General features: G+C 37.4%; 2 protein-coding genes across 14 annotated transcripts; one reads left to right on the top strand and one right to left on the bottom strand.

Annotated features, from left to right (window-relative positions):
- Window positions 1-632: 632 nt before the first annotated feature.
- Window positions 633-10411, bottom strand: LOC111243041 (zinc finger Y-chromosomal protein 2-like). The gene is made up of 2 exons (XM_022788053.2): window positions 10285-10411; window positions 633-3808 (listed from the first exon to the last, which is right to left on the bottom strand). Exon 2 carries the CDS (start codon window positions 3651-3653, stop codon window positions 3258-3260), a length of 396 nt encoding a protein of 131 aa, XP_022643788.1. The 5' UTR covers window positions 3654-3808; window positions 10285-10411; the 3' UTR covers window positions 633-3257.
- Window positions 10412-11096: 685 nt separating this feature from the next.
- On the top strand, window positions 11097-17824 carry LOC111243336 (uncharacterized). 13 transcript variants are annotated; one of them, XR_015328941.1, is made up of 6 exons: window positions 11100-12365; window positions 12599-12724; window positions 15264-15447; window positions 15948-16012; window positions 16354-16613; window positions 17158-17824. XR_015328941.1 is itself a non-coding variant. In XM_086990798.1 (6 exons), the coding sequence occupies exons 4-6, from the start codon at window positions 15374-15376 to the stop codon at window positions 16542-16544; spliced, it is 330 nt and encodes a 109-aa protein (XP_086846924.1). In that variant the 5' UTR covers window positions 11101-12100; window positions 12279-12365; window positions 12599-12724; window positions 15264-15373; the 3' UTR covers window positions 16545-17824. The 13 variants fall into 13 exon arrangements, 5 of the variants coding, with proteins under 5 accessions (XP_086846924.1, XP_086846929.1, XP_086846921.1 ...); XM_086990798.1 differs by having other exon boundaries at window positions 11101-12100; window positions 12279-12365; window positions 16354-17824; XR_015328955.1 differs by lacking the exon at window positions 16354-16613.
- Window positions 17825-18041: the final 217 nt, after the last annotated feature.

Raw genomic sequence — 18041 nt, 5'->3', positions numbered from 1 at the left:
AAAATAATTTTACGCTGCAATAACGGCATTCTATGACAACGATACTAGATCGGCGAACCTGTAGTAAACCTTTTTTCGTATCGAAATTATGTATTCAAAATGTTTATCCTTTATTTACTACGAGCTTAACGTACTGCCTTCTCGTCATACCTTTTAAAAGCATCCATCTATCGTTTTTGACGAGCCAATAATCACTAGATGCTACCAGCGCGCTTATCCTTAGTTTAAAAGTTAAGCACTGTTTTCACTGGGATAATGAAATAGTTGTTCGCGGCGTCCTCTGACCTGGAAAGGAAATAGCGAATTATTCTTGCAGCCAACCTAACTATTCTACAAGTGTTTAGTCAACACTAACGTGGTGGGTAGATGGTCCTCTATTAAATCTGATGTAGTAGTGGTGGACGTTTTGCTCCTTTCCTTTTGAGAATATTGGATATACGAAGTGAAATAACTTAAAAATAAAGTGTGTTTTTCAAATAACATATATACATCTGTCTCTAAGATAACATCACATATGTAGTCTCGAACAGCTAAATGTAACAGTACCCTCTTTGTATACGATCATATGACACATGAGTATTGTCTTGCACACACTTTTCAATAAAAATGTGTTAAATGAAAACACTTTCAAGTAATAGAGTTTTCTTATTTTTACATTTATTAATACGTAATATGACGTCATTATATTATATCTTACTATACATTATTCGAATGCGTCTTTGTTTATGTACTGTGAATACTTAAATCGGTATAGGGACATATTTTCACTATCGAGTATAGACTCAGGCTCTCAATCCAATCTGATAAATATGTATACTTCAGGTAATCTGTTTTATTATCGTAAAGAAACTCTGAAAGGTTGTTGCACAATCATTAAATAATAAATCTCTTCTAAAAAGTGTAGCCCCACGGATTAATGGACCAAAATGGGCCGATCACAACTCAGCATCTGAATTATTTACGCTTACAGTAGTACAGTTTCAGTGCAGCATTAGGATCTCCTTTTTAACTCATCGGTATTATCGTATGATATCCGGCGATATGCTCCATCACAGTATTGTTTCCATATGTGTGCTTAGTAGATATAAAGATGCAATTGAAGCACTTTCTATCTATCTTTCTTGATGTATATAATCTTCTTACGCAATATGTTCAATTTTTCACTATTTCTACGTCAGGATCTATCGAATTGTTGCTTTGATATGACTAACGAAAACTTTTAACTTTAAAAATTAATATAGCTAAGCAGGTAGTTTTAATACATGAAGCTCACGTGTCGCATATACTTATATCATATATACAAGCTGCTCACAATAAATTAGGACGTTTTTTGCAGCACTATCTTTGGTAATTGAATAAAATCAGTTCATTCCAGAACTGAATTACAAACCCGTCATTACGGAGACAAGGACGTTCATCTTTGAATTATAAATTAAAGTTAATTACTACCTAATATTTTTGCACTAGGCAAACCCCATCAAGATCGTAAACTTATTTAGGCATCTGACACCGAAAGACGACCTTGTTGTTAGTCTTCATGCTGTTTTCGAAAAATGCAAAGTTTCCATAGAGAAAAGAAAAGAATCCACAATAGATATTATTATTAGGTGGTTAAAAAAATTCATTGAAATTGCGCAAAAAAGTAATTTTTTTGATTTTTAGGTTTTGACGCAGAGAAATTTGTGACTGTCCTCAAGAAAAATATTTATAGCCAGTCTTGTTATTCAGATATGCCCCAACGATTATTAGTCTTATTCAGACCTTTTGCGCGTTTTTGCACCTAGAAGATATAGATCCAAATTAGATTAAAATAATCTTCTTGGACTGTTAAAATGTTGAGGCTACACCATTGTTTCGCGTTTTATTTCCTATACTGTCGTTAAGCATTGTTTCAGATGGTTGCTCCCAACACGAAACATTCAGTTTGAAATTAGATTACCTCACATGTTGTTGAGTTTATAAGACAAACATATTACTGCTACACCGTTACAGGGACAAAATTCTGAAACTTTTGACCAACTCAAGATTCGAGCTCGCTACATTTTTCTATGGGCAAACTGTTCAAGCGACACTCTAACAAAGCTAAACGTGCCGGTGTCGCTTTATTCACTGTTGTTTCCAAAAAGTTATTCGTGAACGCACAGAGGAAATCTCTGAAAACAGTATGAGGCCGTAGTGAGCCCCGAAATGAAGCCGTTCGTGGAACGATTGACAATCACAAACACATTCATCAGAGACCTCTTGCTCAGCATTTTCTAAAAAAAACTACCCAAATATCTGTTTTTATTTAAGTCCAGCTTCTAAGCAAGCAGCAATTCATCTCGTCCCAATTGATTGCCTTCTACAAGTCGATCCACCTAGACACCTTATTATGACTATAATCCACAGAAAACACTAGAAAAAACTAAAGGCTTTTTTTTTTCGTTACGATAAGCTAAAGCGCAGAATGTAATAGATCGATCGTGCGATATTTGAAGAAACTACCAAAATTGAAGTTGATTTAACATTATAGTGATCACGCATAATGAGATCCGTTTAAGAATGTATCAAATTCAAACAGTGCTAAAATTATTCTATAATAGACTTCTAAACATTTAACCTCAAAATTGATTGGCAAAATGTACATGTACAAATCAACAACTAAATGTACATGCTAACGTTAATAAATATAACAGGTTTCATTTGCTAAGCGCAACAAATAGAGTTGAAAACTATCACACGGTTCTAGCATTTGTTTTCTTCTATATTACGCTTCTCCTCAGTCTTATGGAACAATAATGATAATGACTAAGCTAACTCGCTTTGTGAGCAAGAGGTATACATGTAAATCTGATGTCCACTCTTTACAATAGATAAATCTATCTGTCTACATGTCGATCTATCTGCTCATATTCATTTCTCATAAACATGCGACGTTCGAAATAAATACAAACAAACGACACCGTAAAACCTAATGACTCGAAGCGGTGATGTACGTTTTCCCTGCGTTTTTAAATCAAGTCTCTATTTTAGCACAGCAGATCTCTTTGTTAAAAAAAGTACCTTCGGTCTGAAAGCAACATTTTATGGGCTATTACGACTCGCGTTGATACCATGCTTGGAACTCCTATGTAATATTGTTGGCGATTTTATTTATTAAACGGCGTTCTCTGCCGTTTTATAGGGGCATTTCGTACATCAGCCGCTCCTTCACGCAACGTGGTATCACAAAATCACCTTATCCATGGTGGATACAAAGTCATCTACAGACAACTAATTTAATCACCACCGTTATGGCGAATGCGGACATGTCTATCAAAGTCGGCAACATTTGCAGTACCGTAAGGACAATATGGACACTGAATCCCTGCTGCGTCTCCAGCGCTTTCAAGGACGCCACTCCCTCGAAAATCTGAGGTGCCAATAACTCCTGGCGGAAGAGCACCCGGCCCTTCAGGCTCGACGCCATGCTTTCGTCGCAGATGCCGGTTGTAGTTACTCGTGTCCGCTGTAGCATACTCACAATATCCGCACTGTATAGTTTTTTCGCCTGTATGTACCCGTTCATGTTTGTCACGGTTGCCGGCTGATGTTGCGATGTATCCACAGAAGCGGCACAGAAATCGACGTAACATAGCTCCCCCGGCGGAGGGCGGTATCGGAGGTGGTGGCATCTGCTGAGACGGATCGCGCCGCTGTTGTCGGTTATAGTTTCGACGATTCGAAGGCTGTGGGTCAAGCTCATCAAGTATGAAGTCAAGTGCCGAGTTGTCCAGATTGTAGTTGGCCACTTGTGCGCGCCGAGGATGCCGAGGCGAATAACCTGAGCCTGAGTTAGAAACAATAAATGATATTTCGCAGTGGTCATCATATTTTACTGTTGTGCAACTTAGTAAAAAACTATGGGTTAGTTTCAACATAGACTTTGAATTGTTTCCGATTAGCCAATTGGTGTATCTTTTTTACCTTTTTATCGTTAATAAAATCAAAATACAATATTGCAAGATTATGAGTAAATTTTATTTCCTACAGAATGGCTCTGAGAGTCAATTACAGTTTTGAGCTATGAAGCTTTGAGTTTTCTAAGCTCAATGAATAGCATAAGCAAAATGATTAGCTGACGCCTTCACTAGTGTAAACCGTTCCCCATGTTCATAACTGAAAATATCTGTTTCTCTTCAAACAGCTGGGACTCTTTGTGGTTTCGGACATTAATCAGTAGAGACATTGTTCGTACGCAGCACGTATTTTTATCACAACACACACAAGTCCACATTCAGTTGGCAGTTGTTTGTAGCAAACATCCTGAAAAAATACGAAATATTAATACATGTTGTAGTTTTAATATCAGCCTTATGTCACATAATACGTTTGTGTCTAGGAATGGCCGTTTATGTTACAATCCACGAGCACTGACTATATTAGGGCTTCGTGGCAGCCATACTATACTTTGCTTTATTAGCACATATTCTTTATGTATGCATGAACTACCTTCCTGAGTTGGCGTTCATTACGCTACTTCTCAGCTGACTGAACCACAGCCACACTTGCCGACCAACAAATCTTACAATATAGGACATACTGTCGCGTGCATTATTTTAATTATACATACAACCATCTGTAATCTCCAACTATTTTTATTAAGTTTTTTCCAATTAGTCGGTTAGCTGACATGTTCATACCATTGGAAGTTCTTACGACCTCCAATGCATGCTTTGTTTTAGAACGCCTTGCGGTAAATCCAACTAACGAAGCTTATTCATTCACATATAATATGCTTCTAACTATTAAGAATCTCATTTGAACACAAATATCGGTAACCATATGGAAAAAGTAATGACGAAGTGTATACAAGATGGAAAAAGCTGAACAAATGAGCATTGTCCGCTTAGTGTGAAACCGTTGAAAAAGTTTATCTTACCAACAAGTGTTAGTTTTTGAAGGTGAGGAAAATCCTTCTATATATCTCTATATCCGCATATCTAGCTAAAGCCATCAGCTATCAGTTCAATATAAGTGTTCGGAACTCCTCTATAACCACGACTGACATAAAAAGATGAAAACCTGTAAAGACTAAAAAACTGCATCTGTGGGTGCGTAGATGTATTCTAATTGTTACAAATATTTTTTATGGGACATAATTTTAGAGAAAAATGCATCATCTGTGCATAAAATAAGGCGCAAATTTCTTCATCTAGTCGACCCATTGATGTTTGTTGTGTAGGAAAAACAATATAGTAATTATATGAAACTGGAACATATGTAATGTTTATTTTCAATTTCCTTCTCCTGTCATCTCTTTACGATTTGTTTACCTCTATATCACTTGAAAGTGATTTATTTCTTCTGTAACACTATTGCAATTTAAATGTACAGTAAACGAAATTTCGTCTTTAGGCTTTGAAGATAAAGACTTTAAATGCATATTCGACACCTACCCTCATTCGCCTTTTAGCGAGACTAAAAGTTGTTGAAGCAACGTGAAATATTTATACTGTATACAGCGAGCATTCTCTATCTGTAAGCAGTGCTAGAAAAGGTTTGTAAAGTTTAAAGATAAAATCTTAAACTTAGAGCGTGTGCCCTATCGCAATAGACTATCCGAGGTCGACGAGGGCTCCGGGGAGTTAGTTGCCTAAAGAAAAAAACTGCGAATACTAAACTATTCTTAGGCATCTTGAATGATTGTAATTTTATATGAAATTAGAGGGCTGGACGTGTATGGACTTGATTAAGCACACAATGCAATAAAAGTTCTCATTGACCCCAAAAATCTCTCTCGGCACTGGTAACACGTAGCCACAGTGACAGGTTTCTATTCAGAATTGTCACCAGTGACAAAAAATGGTGCCTACACGTTGACCTAAAGCACAAAAAGTAACAAGTGGCTTCAGGAGATTCGCCTAAACCCAACATTAACACGGATCCACATTGAAAAAGGCAGAAAATTTGGGTTTTACCGGGACACCATATGCTAGAACAAAAGACAAAAAGGTGGAAGGGTCTCACACACTTGCAAATGCTTGGGAAGAACAAGAAAGTCAACAAGGTCTGTATATGATCAAGTTGTGTTGAGTGAATAAGGTCATCCAATAGAAAAGACCCAATAGACGAGGCAAGGCCACTCTCTTTCGTGAAACGCTGCGTCTTCTGTTAGGTGCAAAAATCAGAGACTGAACTTGCTTATAATCCAGCCTAATATATCTAGAATGAAGATTAGATATGTGTAAAAAAATATCTTAGTAGTGACCGAGAAATAATACATTTTGTTGAAATGTATAGACTGTACTCTAGGCCTCTAAATCAATCGTTACTCAGCCTGTTTTTACAAATTTTCATGTGAGCATACAGGAAAAACAACTGTCTTTCTTTTAAGTAATTGGCTTATTTCCAGAAATCACATTGCGGTCAGACTCCCAAGTGAAATTCTGTCACATCACATTAACTCATTATACGATCTTCATGGCAATAAAAACATTAGGGGTATCAAGAAGTAAATCATTCAACGATTTGGCCTGACGTAATTTGCAAAGCGACCACGAAAGTTACGAAGATTGCGAAGGAGAAGATACGTACAGTGGTTATGGCTGTGCTAAAGGGTGTTTCAGTATAGCAGAGATGGCAGGCTTTATTAATGAACAGAGGTATGAGCACCTCAAAATTTACCATACCAACCTTTGTCGCTTTGAATACGAAACCTTAATATCGTCCGAACGAGCTCGTAGATGATCTAAATATAATGCTTTTATTAACTTTTATGAACTTTTTATACGTTTAATGGTTGTCAAGTACACAAAAACCTGAAATAGGAATTTAAAAAACGGGAAAATCCAGTAAGCTTTAATCAGTGGCCTTAATCCTTAGGTATATGCACTGAGAAACGGCATACCGCATCACAATAAAGGTGTATTTTGCACTGCGCCGAGTTACTAACACCATTTTTGATTATAATGAATGAACACTATTTGAATAATGATTATAATTCGATTATACATATTTACGAATCTCTGTACTACACAAATGTTCTTAATAAAGCTCATCATAAGTTTTTCATGACGTAGATAACGTATTTATATCAATGTTTTTAAATCACTTATGTTGTTCTTTCGTCAACTTACATAAACCTGTGGCCTGTTATACATTTCCTCAATCACTTATTTGTGCATTATTGATCTTTGATCTAACCAGTCAATGTGTCGCCAAAAGTCATGGTGTCAGTTTGGGCTATATTCGTCCAACTGGCCAAGGAACAGCCTAGAATGGACGGCAATACAATTTCAGTGAGAGGTTACCTTGATTACAGCGTATCTCAGTCGAGAGTGGAAAACGCTACTATTTTCACGAGTTCTTATTGGGAGAAGCGAAAGCTGGGGAGAAACAGTGAAGGACAAAAAAATACAAACCAAGAAAATTTCTTACGCATGCCATTCTAGCATATTCGCTACAAAACGCCAACCATCTTGACCAGCGAAATTGTTGGTTTCCACAAAAGCGAGTTAATCGAATCGTGGCTCTCACATGATGCAGTCCATAAGCATCTGGCAAAACTTCTGGATAGATCGCTTACATAACTGAAGTTCATAAATTCACAGCAAACCATCCATCTGTTAACGTATCAATTAGGCTATCACTAACGAAAAAAAAAAAACTCACTTTTATGCTGAGCTAAACATCTGATCGAAAATTCACTTAATATTACTATTTAAACACCTACCGCCCACCCAATAATAGCTAAGTGAAACACCTGTGTGATAAAATTAAATCTGCTTACGGCCTTTTTCAATAATCTATTTTGCAACGAGAACATGGCCCTACGGAAATATGGCCGAGCACTGATCGGATTAGAGTTGGCTCTTCAAATTACGTACCTGAAGGTAGAAGTAAACATCAATTGAATTACCTGAGTTGAGCACTAGGATCAGATGCATGAGAATAGGTTTTATTCTAGCGATATTTTACACTGTCTCCGAATACACCGCCTCGGATTCACTCAACAGAAGCTCTGCATTTACAGAGGGGGAAACAAGAAAGCTATTTTGATCATCTTAGAGATCGCTGTTGCAAATTTAAGATTCAATGTTAGAGTAAATGCAGTATAGAACGTATTGTATGAAGCAATCGTCCAGTGACCTAACTGACACTCCTCTAAACTTTGCGGTCAAGGTTCTCCTAATTACCTCTACTCTTTCCTTCGACTAATAACCATTGTAGCTGTAAAGTTTTATGGAACATCCTCATTATTTATATTCTTACTGAGTGCATTTTATTGAAAAGAATCCATCTATAGAAATCAAGTTATAATAGCTGAGCTGTTTCATGTCAAACAAGAGGAAACTGCAAGTTCCAGAAAGAATAAGCAAAAAAAAGTTTTGTAATCTTAAATAAAAAGGGTAATGACAAAAGTATATTTTAAAATGTACTATACTAATTCCCATCAAGAAACACTGCGGTTAAATGTTTGCGCTTCAAGCTATCTCGCGTGGTTAAAGCATGATAGGTGGAGAAGCAATGTGTCAGGCATTAAACCTCTGGTTCTGTTTTTTAAAGTGATGGAAAAAATAATACAGTTCCCTGCTTCCATACTGAAACGCACGGAAATGAAATAAAGGTTGCTTGGCATTATAAAATGAGACGAGTAAAATGCAACATCTAGGCCTAAATACAATATTTTATAAACGTTGTCATGTGCAGTTTTTCATTGTTATATAATCAGTGTAAGTTAAAGCTTACGTGCAAGATAATAGAATGCCGACTTTTCCATGTGCCAGCGCTGCTTACGGTTTAGATGCATAATAACTCTCTGACAATTTCGTAAACATATCCGAGAAGATAAAACTTAAAAATGAAACAGCACTATGTGAAGAACTTAAGTTTCGAGCTCGAATGCATTGTCTAGAAATAATTTACATATTTTCTTTAACCTAGAGATAATGATACAATAGGTAGATAAAAAGAAAAAGACGATATATCGTCAATTATAAGGATAATATTCCACTAGCTAATTCACTAAAAATGTGAATAGAGCTCATTAAAGTGAAAGAGCAACCTGTTTGTTATAAGCCATTTAAAGCCACCACGAGTAAATACACAAACTTATAATTCTCCTATAAATAGAGGGATATTGGCAAACTCTCTAATCACATATGCTCAAGCAGAAAATTCGCCCGTTATTTATAAAGTATCGGCTAGTCCCGTAGGTACCGCAAAATAAATATTATATTTGTGTGTATGAAAACATTTATGGCACCGGTACTGGTAAATAACACAGATATTGATTCCAAGACGAACTAGTAACTTCAAACATGTAGTCACAAAGATGTAATATAACAAGAACGGTCTGCTTTTCTTATCAAGTAAAAAAAAATGAGTAATATCAAGACTGACAGCATACACAGATACCCATAAAAGATGCTAAAATCTGGAGCAGCATACTTTATGGAAGGGCTTGTTAGCTGATTAACCGGATCACTTAGTTGCTCACTTATATCTGTTACGGAATCTTGGACAAATTCGCGCAAACATTTGTGCGCAGCTTACAAAAGCTAAATTTATACAAGGTCTTAGTATTACTCTTACTAACTCTATATGAAATAGTACAAAGAATAAGAAGTGGAACATTATTTGTTTAGAATAAATTGCTTTTCAGCTACTTGGAGTCCAGTTTTTCTAGATCTTGAATTTGAATATAGGTTTAACTGGTTTGATAGTCCAATTGTGTAAATGTGCATGAATCATATGTTAAAACCTACCGCATTTTCGACCTGTTCAAAAGGCTTCATTTCTAAGTCATTTAACTATAGAAATTTCTATATTTGTATTACCACGTTCTTATTTTACATAATTAATTAATAAACTTTTTTTATTTTTTATTTTATTCCTGCATTTATGTGTTTAACCGCGCAATTAGTTCCCATTCCCATTGTACTTCATTTGTTGCAAGAAAGGAATTTTTTCTTTGCACTAACAAATAGACTGGTGGAACGAATACGCTACTGTTGTGACGTATCTGGCGGAAAACGAAACCTTAAAGTATATATATATATATATAGATATATATATGTGTGTATGTTGTTGATTAACTACGTACGACTCGCAACGTTTCTGATCGCTGGCTCTGCACCGTTAATTCGAACAGCTGATTATCTAGACATGTTTCGATCATCGGTAACCTAATCAATTTCGTTTTTATCTCATGACACTGATTATTTGATACAGTTGTACACCGAGCACGATCTGAACGCGCGATTTGAACATCTTCCGTATTCCGAGAACGAGCAATCCTCACGCACTCTCTGCTAAGCTCACCACAAATGCTACACGGAGATGTTCCTCGATTTGTCACCCACACGCGGCCGCACAAAAATGACCCGCTAGTGACAACAGCGCACTCACGTCTTAGCTGATTTCTAACAACGCTCACATAGGCACACAGTTACACACTGAAAACCCATCCAGTAAAGACGCGTTAGGGCGGTAGAGACACGGGAAAAGAAAAAGGCAATATTCGAATGAAACATTTTGCACTCTCGGTAACTGTGAAATTTACACAATTGTTTACCGCCCGTTGATTTGCCTCACTTCTTCTCACCGGCAATTCCCATTAATTTTCTATGGCCGCTGGTCGTCCCGGCTGAGAGGGACAACGTAAGGCTGATACGGCACACGCAGCAGCGGCATTGCGACCAGAAGATCTCTCCGCACCTCTCGCCACTGTAAGTACCAAAAGCGATACGAACAACAACAACACAGAGATGATAACACCAACATTGGTCGTTGTTGGACACATCGTGGAAACAGCGATCCAACAACGGCACTAACAACAACTCCGGAAACATGATGCTCCTCCGCGCGAGAGCTCCTACCTAGCTGAACTGAAACGTTCCGTAAATTATACGCACAGGATTTCCTAAAGAGACCATTGTCAAATCTTCAATACGTGGCTCGCATACTTCGCAACATAATCTATTAAACATAATTGCTAAGCGGCATTACTAGCAGCAGGACGTACCCTTAGTTTTCCTCCTCCCCAGCATCTTACAAAATAAACACGTCCACCGCCGAGATGCCACCTGCTCGCGCTCGTATCCAACTCCGGCCGCGTTTGCTCTCTGAGCGTCGTTGGCGTCTGCTAGAGAGGTTTGTGCTAATGTTGTTCAGGCTGATGTGTTTGTGTTGTAGCACAATTGCTTGACGGTGCTGGTTCTTAAGCTGTGCGTTGTTCGCGATGGTACGGGAACAAACAGTGGATTAGAAAATATATTGACGTTTTTTTTTGCTGTCGCATTTTTTCTGTCGGGAGTATTTTCGTCACCGAGTTTCCTTCGATCGGTGTGCTCAGTGACGTTTGGTGAATGGGACCGAGCGTTCGGTTTGCACCTTACGTAAAATGAAACGTGTCTATATCTGGCGGTTCCTTCCCGCGTGGATAAAGGGAGTACCATAGCCTGCTTGTCCACCACCTTGCTGTCGTACACTCTGCCTGTAACATAAACTGTTGTATTTTTTTGTATAGAAAATTTATGATTAGGAGGAGCGCATTATCTTTGGGAGCTCCGGACTATGGCCGAGTCCAGTGTCGAGTTCGCGCTTACATTTTTCGAAGTGACCGAGGAGACGATATGGATGCGAGGTGTCTTTTATTGCTGTTATCTCTGTCGTGTAACATGTGTATGTCTAAAATTGAAGCGGTATGTGGAAGACCTTCTATCTTTTGCATGTGGAAGACCTTATATCCTTTACCACCAACCTCAGGATGCAGATAAGGTTTGATTTTGGTGAGTCGGTGTGTGCCAGTCGAAGTCAGAAGTGACTGTGTCTTCATTATGCGTAACAATTGCTAATAGCCCAGGCCGTCTAAAATAGTGTTCTTGATTAAATCCTTTGGTATCGTAATATGTGCTTGTGTATAACGGATAATAAGAGATTAGGTGTAAGACGGCCTTCACAAATACTAACGTTCGGCTATTTGTTGACACAGTTGCTTAATTCGAATGTGTTGATATAGTGGTGAAGATCACGTGTGAGTGAATCCGCTGGAATATTTTTGTTCGGGTTGCGCTATCTCATCTCTAAAACAGGACAGGGCCATTGTGACGTCCTCGCAATTAACAACGAGGAGGTGGTGAGTGTACAGCGTTCCCTATTTCAGAATTATTCTTAGCTGATGGGTGGATGTCGGTTTTGAACAAATCATGCCAAATTCTCAGCTGTTGAAGGAAAAGTCCTCAAGCTTTATACGACGAGAAAGATGACTTCGGCATGTTGAGGAGAGCATCGCTTATATTCTACTGTTTCGTTAGGTTGACTTAGACAATCGTCGACTTTAGCACATCGGATTGTTAAACTCTGCCAAGGAACTGGCACATTCAGCCGGAGTAAACCGTGACGTATGTTGATGTACACTGCTAAACCATTCACTAGAGATTTACTATTCATCTTTCCTTCCATGCTTGAAAAACACTATTATTATTATCATATTCACAGTTTCGTTAACGGAATAGATAGTTTCTTTTCTTCAAGTATGAGTAGACCTGAATTACCGGGTCGTAAAAGAAAATGTTTTGAGTATTTCGTAGTTTTATTTTGTAACGTAATCTCAAAAACGTCGTTTACCTTGCAGATGCTTACCGAAGAAGAAGGCACTCTGAATATAAAGACAAAAATGAACTCAGCATAAAATTACGGGTGAAATTAGAAGAAAACTAATGACATGGGAAACATAATAACGCAGATTGAGATCAGAATAGTTAGTAACTACCTTTTTGATTTAAAATTGTTGCGTCCAACACAGTGCTTGTTTGGGTGTGCAGTATGGTGGACAGTGTTGAAGACTACCGAAGCACCGGCACCTTACAATTTACAACGTATTGTGCGAAGACGTAAAAGCTGAAAAACACTGTAGGCCAAGAAAAGCCAGGAAGCAAAAACCTTTGACTGAAATTTCTCAAATTATTTAATAACTCTCAAAATAATATTCAGAAAGCATAACGATTAGTGTAAATTTTGCACTAAAATGTTTGCTGAATCACTTGCTCCTCGTCACTAACCTCAGCTTTTGTTGTAATAATGATAAGCATAATGGTGATGACTATAATGTTAGCAGAGAGCTGTTTTGTAAATGAAGCAAGAACTTAAACATTAGAAAGCAAGCAAACATCAGAAAGAAACAAAAATTTCGAATTAACATAATTTTTATTTGGAAACTAACCTAACGATTGCTGCTACTATTTATATCGCACAGACAATATGGCGAGGAAAATATTTTTGTTATTGTTAGAACCAGCCGTTGTTTGACTCAGTTTTCAGGGCAAACTAAAGAAGATGAGAATGAAGATGGCAAAGTAGTGCGAAGCTTTATGAAGAAAAAAAAACAAATAGAATTATACAATGCATCGCACTTATTTTCGCTACGGTTGTGCATTTAAGAAGCGTTCTGTTCCTACTAAGTCGTGGTTCTTGTGATCTTTTTATATGTGGGGCTTGATTAAGCAAGCCGCGTCCATAGTCCGTGCCTACAGAATGATAGCATTTACAATATCATGCATAAATTCTTGCCTACAGAGATAATAACCGCCGAAGTACTGGTATACTAACGAGTTGAAGTCATATCATAAACCGATGTAGTTCTCGTAAATTGTGGCTTATCAATAATAGGGGTCATTCACATATAATAAGCACTTTGTTATAGTTTTGTACTAAATCTTTACCGAAGTGTGGACCCAGGATTTTTGTTATTGTACCAATAGTTACGTGGTAATTTTTGGTAAATTATTTGTTGCACATTATTGTCAAACTTTATTGGAAGAAAAATTGTCACCATTATTAGTTTATCTTCAAACCTAAACACCGTCTATATCACAGTAAATCTTGTGCATATCCCAATATTAACACTCAACCAGTTTAATAATCAAGTAATTTATGGCCTAGCAAGAAAATCAATTTTTTTTTTTTGTCTGCAGACGCCTGCCAATCATGTTTTCATATTGGATTAAGCAGTCGTTGAGTCTCTCCATAATTTTCTACAGTGAACACTTAAGGTATAAGTTACTGAAACTATTTTAATACTGTCAATCTAGGTTACTCGAGGGAAACATCCCCTGACATTTGCCAAGCACAAGTGAGCTTTAAATATTGCGATGGCAATAAGCTTTGTTTTTCAGTTGAATTTCGCTATTTCTGAAGGTTGCGCCGAAGACCAGAGCTGTTTTTTGTAAATTTTTCGATAACAACTTTTTACATTCGACACGAATGCAATTACCTTGTCGTGTTAACCAGGAGATGTGATGGCACAAGATGAAAAAAACACCAGAATATGAACATAGCTGTTAACACTGACATTGCAACATATCCCTCATACATGCGTACAATATAATATATTCTTTTCGCCTTACGCTGCAATTTCTCCTGATAATTTTTGCGATAATAATGGTGCTGATGGCAATGATGCTGATGATTATTATCGTGTTGATGATGACCCTGGCTCTGTTTGTTCACGAGTGTATTGCATTTCGGTGTCGCTTGGTCGGCGCGGCGCTTGTCCGTTCGCTTCGGTTTTTCTTATGCTAGCGGTGCCGGCAGGTAGCTAAAGCTAGACATCGGCTTGATGGTTATATTGGCGTTTGGGGATTGATAGTAGACTTTTCAGGCAATTTTTTCGTTTTTTCGAACTACCTTTCTCTGCATACTTACTCATAATCTTTTTCTTTATTTCACTTAGTGTTTTGACACGAAACTTAATTTTTTCCCAACGGAAGAAGTTCGTCCGAGTCGGTTCAAATAGAAGTACTATGCATCTAAGTAGTAATTGTGCTTGCGAACTAAAGCGTCGAAAATTGTTCATAACATATATGTAATTAGGGCTTGCTGTAAAGGCTATAACCGGGATTTCGCCTATATATAACTATCTGTATGGATTTTTACTTACTAAAAAAATTGGAACTTACAAGTAATGTTTCAGCCTTGATAAAAGCTTATTCTATTACTGACAAATTATCTGTTGGGTTTTGTGACGATGCTGCATGTTACGAACTTTCCACCACACACCTATCTTACGTTTTCAGTGATATTGATAATAGCATTATGTAATGAACATCTATTGTAAGAAAGTAAATAATTCGTTCAAGGAAATTTTTTAAATTATTTTTATCTGTGTTGTGGTTTTTTTTCTAAAAAATAAAGACAAAGAAACATACGGTACACACTAGCCGTATAATTATAGAAGTTACCTTTGGTGATTCAATTATTCCACTTTGTTTTTTCGTTTCCTTAAAAAAAACTATATACAGACAAAAGGTGATGTGGCATAACATCTAGAATAAGAAGATTGAGGTCTGCAATAGTGGTCACGGTTTGGTTGGGCCGAACATCGACAGAGACTATCGCTGTGTCGCTAGTGATGACGGGTCATAAACCGCGAATTGTTGAAGCGAACGTATTTAAGCTGAAGATGACAATAAGGAAAAGGAGATCGTATGTTTGACGTTGTTTTTATCTGATCCAATAATGTCAATCATAAATAGTATTAAGTGCCTTTTTATCCATCCATGAGTACGATTTAAGCAAGATTCTCAAAAAAATGTATACCTTTATCTACTAAAAAATATTGTTAATGCACTAGCGTCAAGTTTCGTAAATTAACTGAACTACAGCAGAAAGCGGCAAGGTAAACTGCAGTCTGTTTTTGTTGAACAAAATATCGAATTAATTTACAATATTGAATTAACGTCTTAAGTTAGGAGAGTTGTAGTATTTTGGAAATTGTTTCACATTCGTTTTGATACGCTGATTGATTTTGCTTTCCGGATGCTATCTTTACCTTTACTTGGGCAAATAAGCTACCACCAGAACTTTTTTGTTGGCTCGAGCTAAAACCTAGAATTGTTTTTAAAACGAATTTCTTGCACATTTCGTGTAATCAACATCGAGAAGCTTAGTTCACTAAATGATAATGGTTGTAATGATTATTACAGCAATATAGTGAATCCATTACAACCTCGTGGATCGAAGACCGTATGCAGGCACAGTAGCGATGAGGGTAGGTAGTTCATATATTCGAAATAACTTCATACACTTATAGATATAGTTGTAGGTAGCGAGAAAAAAAACTATTTCATTCTATCAAATTATCGAAACCGTATTATTTTCGGTCATCTGGGCTCAACGTTTTATAGTAGTAGTAGTAGTACAAAACGTAGCACAAGCCCTGTAGAAGACGTCGCATGTACGTTGTACCGTTCAAGGGATTGAATATTTCATCAAACGTTGAGGCTAGAAAGTAAATGTGGACCAAAGTCCTGCGCAAAGACGTGTCTGTATGAATAGCTGCCCCTAATTCAAGTGTAAACTATTCTGTCTAATTGAATTTGCTTTCCACAGCCTGGGCCGCGGCAACCATTTTATTATTGGGGGTAACTTGCATCAACTTACAAAAGTCCATTGAGCCAGATTCAGTGAGCAACCTTTCCAAGCGGGAAGGCAACACAACACAGCTGCTGTTGCCAAGATCTAAGAATCTGCAAGAAACATTCTACGATGTATACACCGAAAATACGTTTTACGCCAACTAATCTGCGATCTATTTTTCCATCCGCAAGGACCGTTCTCATAAATCAACTTGGATGTTTCAAGCTTTTCAGGCATCTGGATTTTAATATCTCCTTTTTTTAGTAAAACTAGACCACTTCTGAGCTGTGTTCTTGAGAACTGTCAAACACCAACTTTTTTAGGCAATAACTGCAAACCTTATTCTGTTCAGAACTTATAAAGTAAAAAAAAACATTTAATATTGAAAGTTCTCTTTTAGTTTTCAGTGTTTGTTCAAAGGTAATTTTGCAATCAGATTTTGGATTCGAACTACCAAGTATAAATAAATAAAGTATACTACTAATTTTAGGCTGTCTAACAAGCGAGGAAACAACCGTCATCAACAAAACGTGCTGTTTGCCTAAATGACTTCAATATAGTCCCGTGAACGACAATTTAATGATCTAAGTGAACAAAAATATCAAACAGCATTATAATATATGGGCGCATCAAGTCGCCACTCCTATTTGCTTGTAACTCACTGACCTTAAAGCCAAGCCTACGTTGCCGCTTGTTTCACATTAACGATAATAAATGAGTATAATAAAAACTACGAATTGTCGTTGTTATGTAATTGTGATCTTCCTTTTTGCTCAGCGGCGAGCATCGTCGAGAACTGACGCAGGTGAATGCGATGAGCTTAGCAGCTGCATAGGCGCGAAAACTGGCTAACTAATAGCAGTGACAGCAGCATCAGTGGTGGCAAATATGGTCGTCCATTCTCAACTCGAGTCAGTTAGTACGCTAACCAAGGCAAACGGGGCAACCTCTTTCTCTTCCGAAGAAAAAGCAGCCTCATCCGCAGCCAACGGCGACTGCTCCATCGGCCCCCAACCAAACGACTTTTACCACTGTACTCGTGCTTCTACCTTCTTCTGGTCACATTCTATTTCTATATAGAGAATTGTTCTGCATGAGACCAGAATATAGAGATAATGATGATACAATAGGATCAATAAATTGCTATAATGGTCTCATTTGTATAACATTCATTCGTTGTGTGAATAATACTGTGTGGGTGTTTGCGTGTGATCAGCGGCTAGCAGTCGTTGTTCGTGTTGCAACACTTACACCTATACATCGTTGTAGCAGCCAATGTGGCAAAATCCTGTACGCCTGTATGTTATAATTTTTTCCGAAAGACCCATTATTCTACCTAGCGAAGGTTTCGAATGTTACAGCCGCTACGATAGCAGCTGCGAGTATAGCTTTTATCGATAGAGAAATTAAAAACAAAATAAAGTAAAAGCGTATTTTTTAACGATGCCGTGTGTACTATATAATAATCTTTAAGTGAACACTACTTATCTATTAATACACGGCCATGAGCCAGCTAATTGAAAAGCAGTATTTGGATACCTATATCAGAAAGGTTCGGGTTCAGATTCTTTAATGCACATCTATAAACAACATGTGCCAATAAGGGAAGATCAGGTTAGGGGCTAACCGCGCAAAATTACACTATTATTGTTCTCGTTCCT

The sequence above is a fragment of the Varroa destructor genome, unplaced genomic scaffold, assembly GCF_002443255.2.
Source record: "Varroa destructor unplaced genomic scaffold, Vdes_3.0 BEIS01000001.1, whole genome shotgun sequence".
Lineage (NCBI taxonomy): Eukaryota > Metazoa > Arthropoda > Arachnida > Mesostigmata > Varroidae > Varroa > Varroa destructor.
Note: the sequence above shows the minus strand (reverse complement) of the source record. Positions and strands in the feature narration are given on the sequence as shown.

What these genes read in the sequence shown, in the direction of transcription:
- LOC111243336 (XM_086990803.1), top strand. Translation starts at nt 15,374, where the DNA reads ATGACGGGTCATAAACCGCGAATTGTTGAAGCGAACGTATTTAAGCTG. An exon ending in ACAATAAGGAAAAGGAGATC is followed by an intron (nt 15,448 to 15,947) that starts GTATGTTTGACG and finishes TGATTATTACAG; the next exon opens with CAATATAGTGAATCCATTAC. An exon ending in CAGGCACAGTAGCGATGAGG is followed by an intron (nt 16,013 to 16,353) that starts GTAGGTAGTTCA and finishes TGCTTTCCACAG; the next exon opens with CCTGGGCCGCGGCAACCATT.
- LOC111243041 (XM_022788053.2), bottom strand. Translation starts at nt 3,653, where the DNA reads ATGCCACCACCTCCGATACCGCCCTCCGCCGGGGGAGCTATGTTACGT.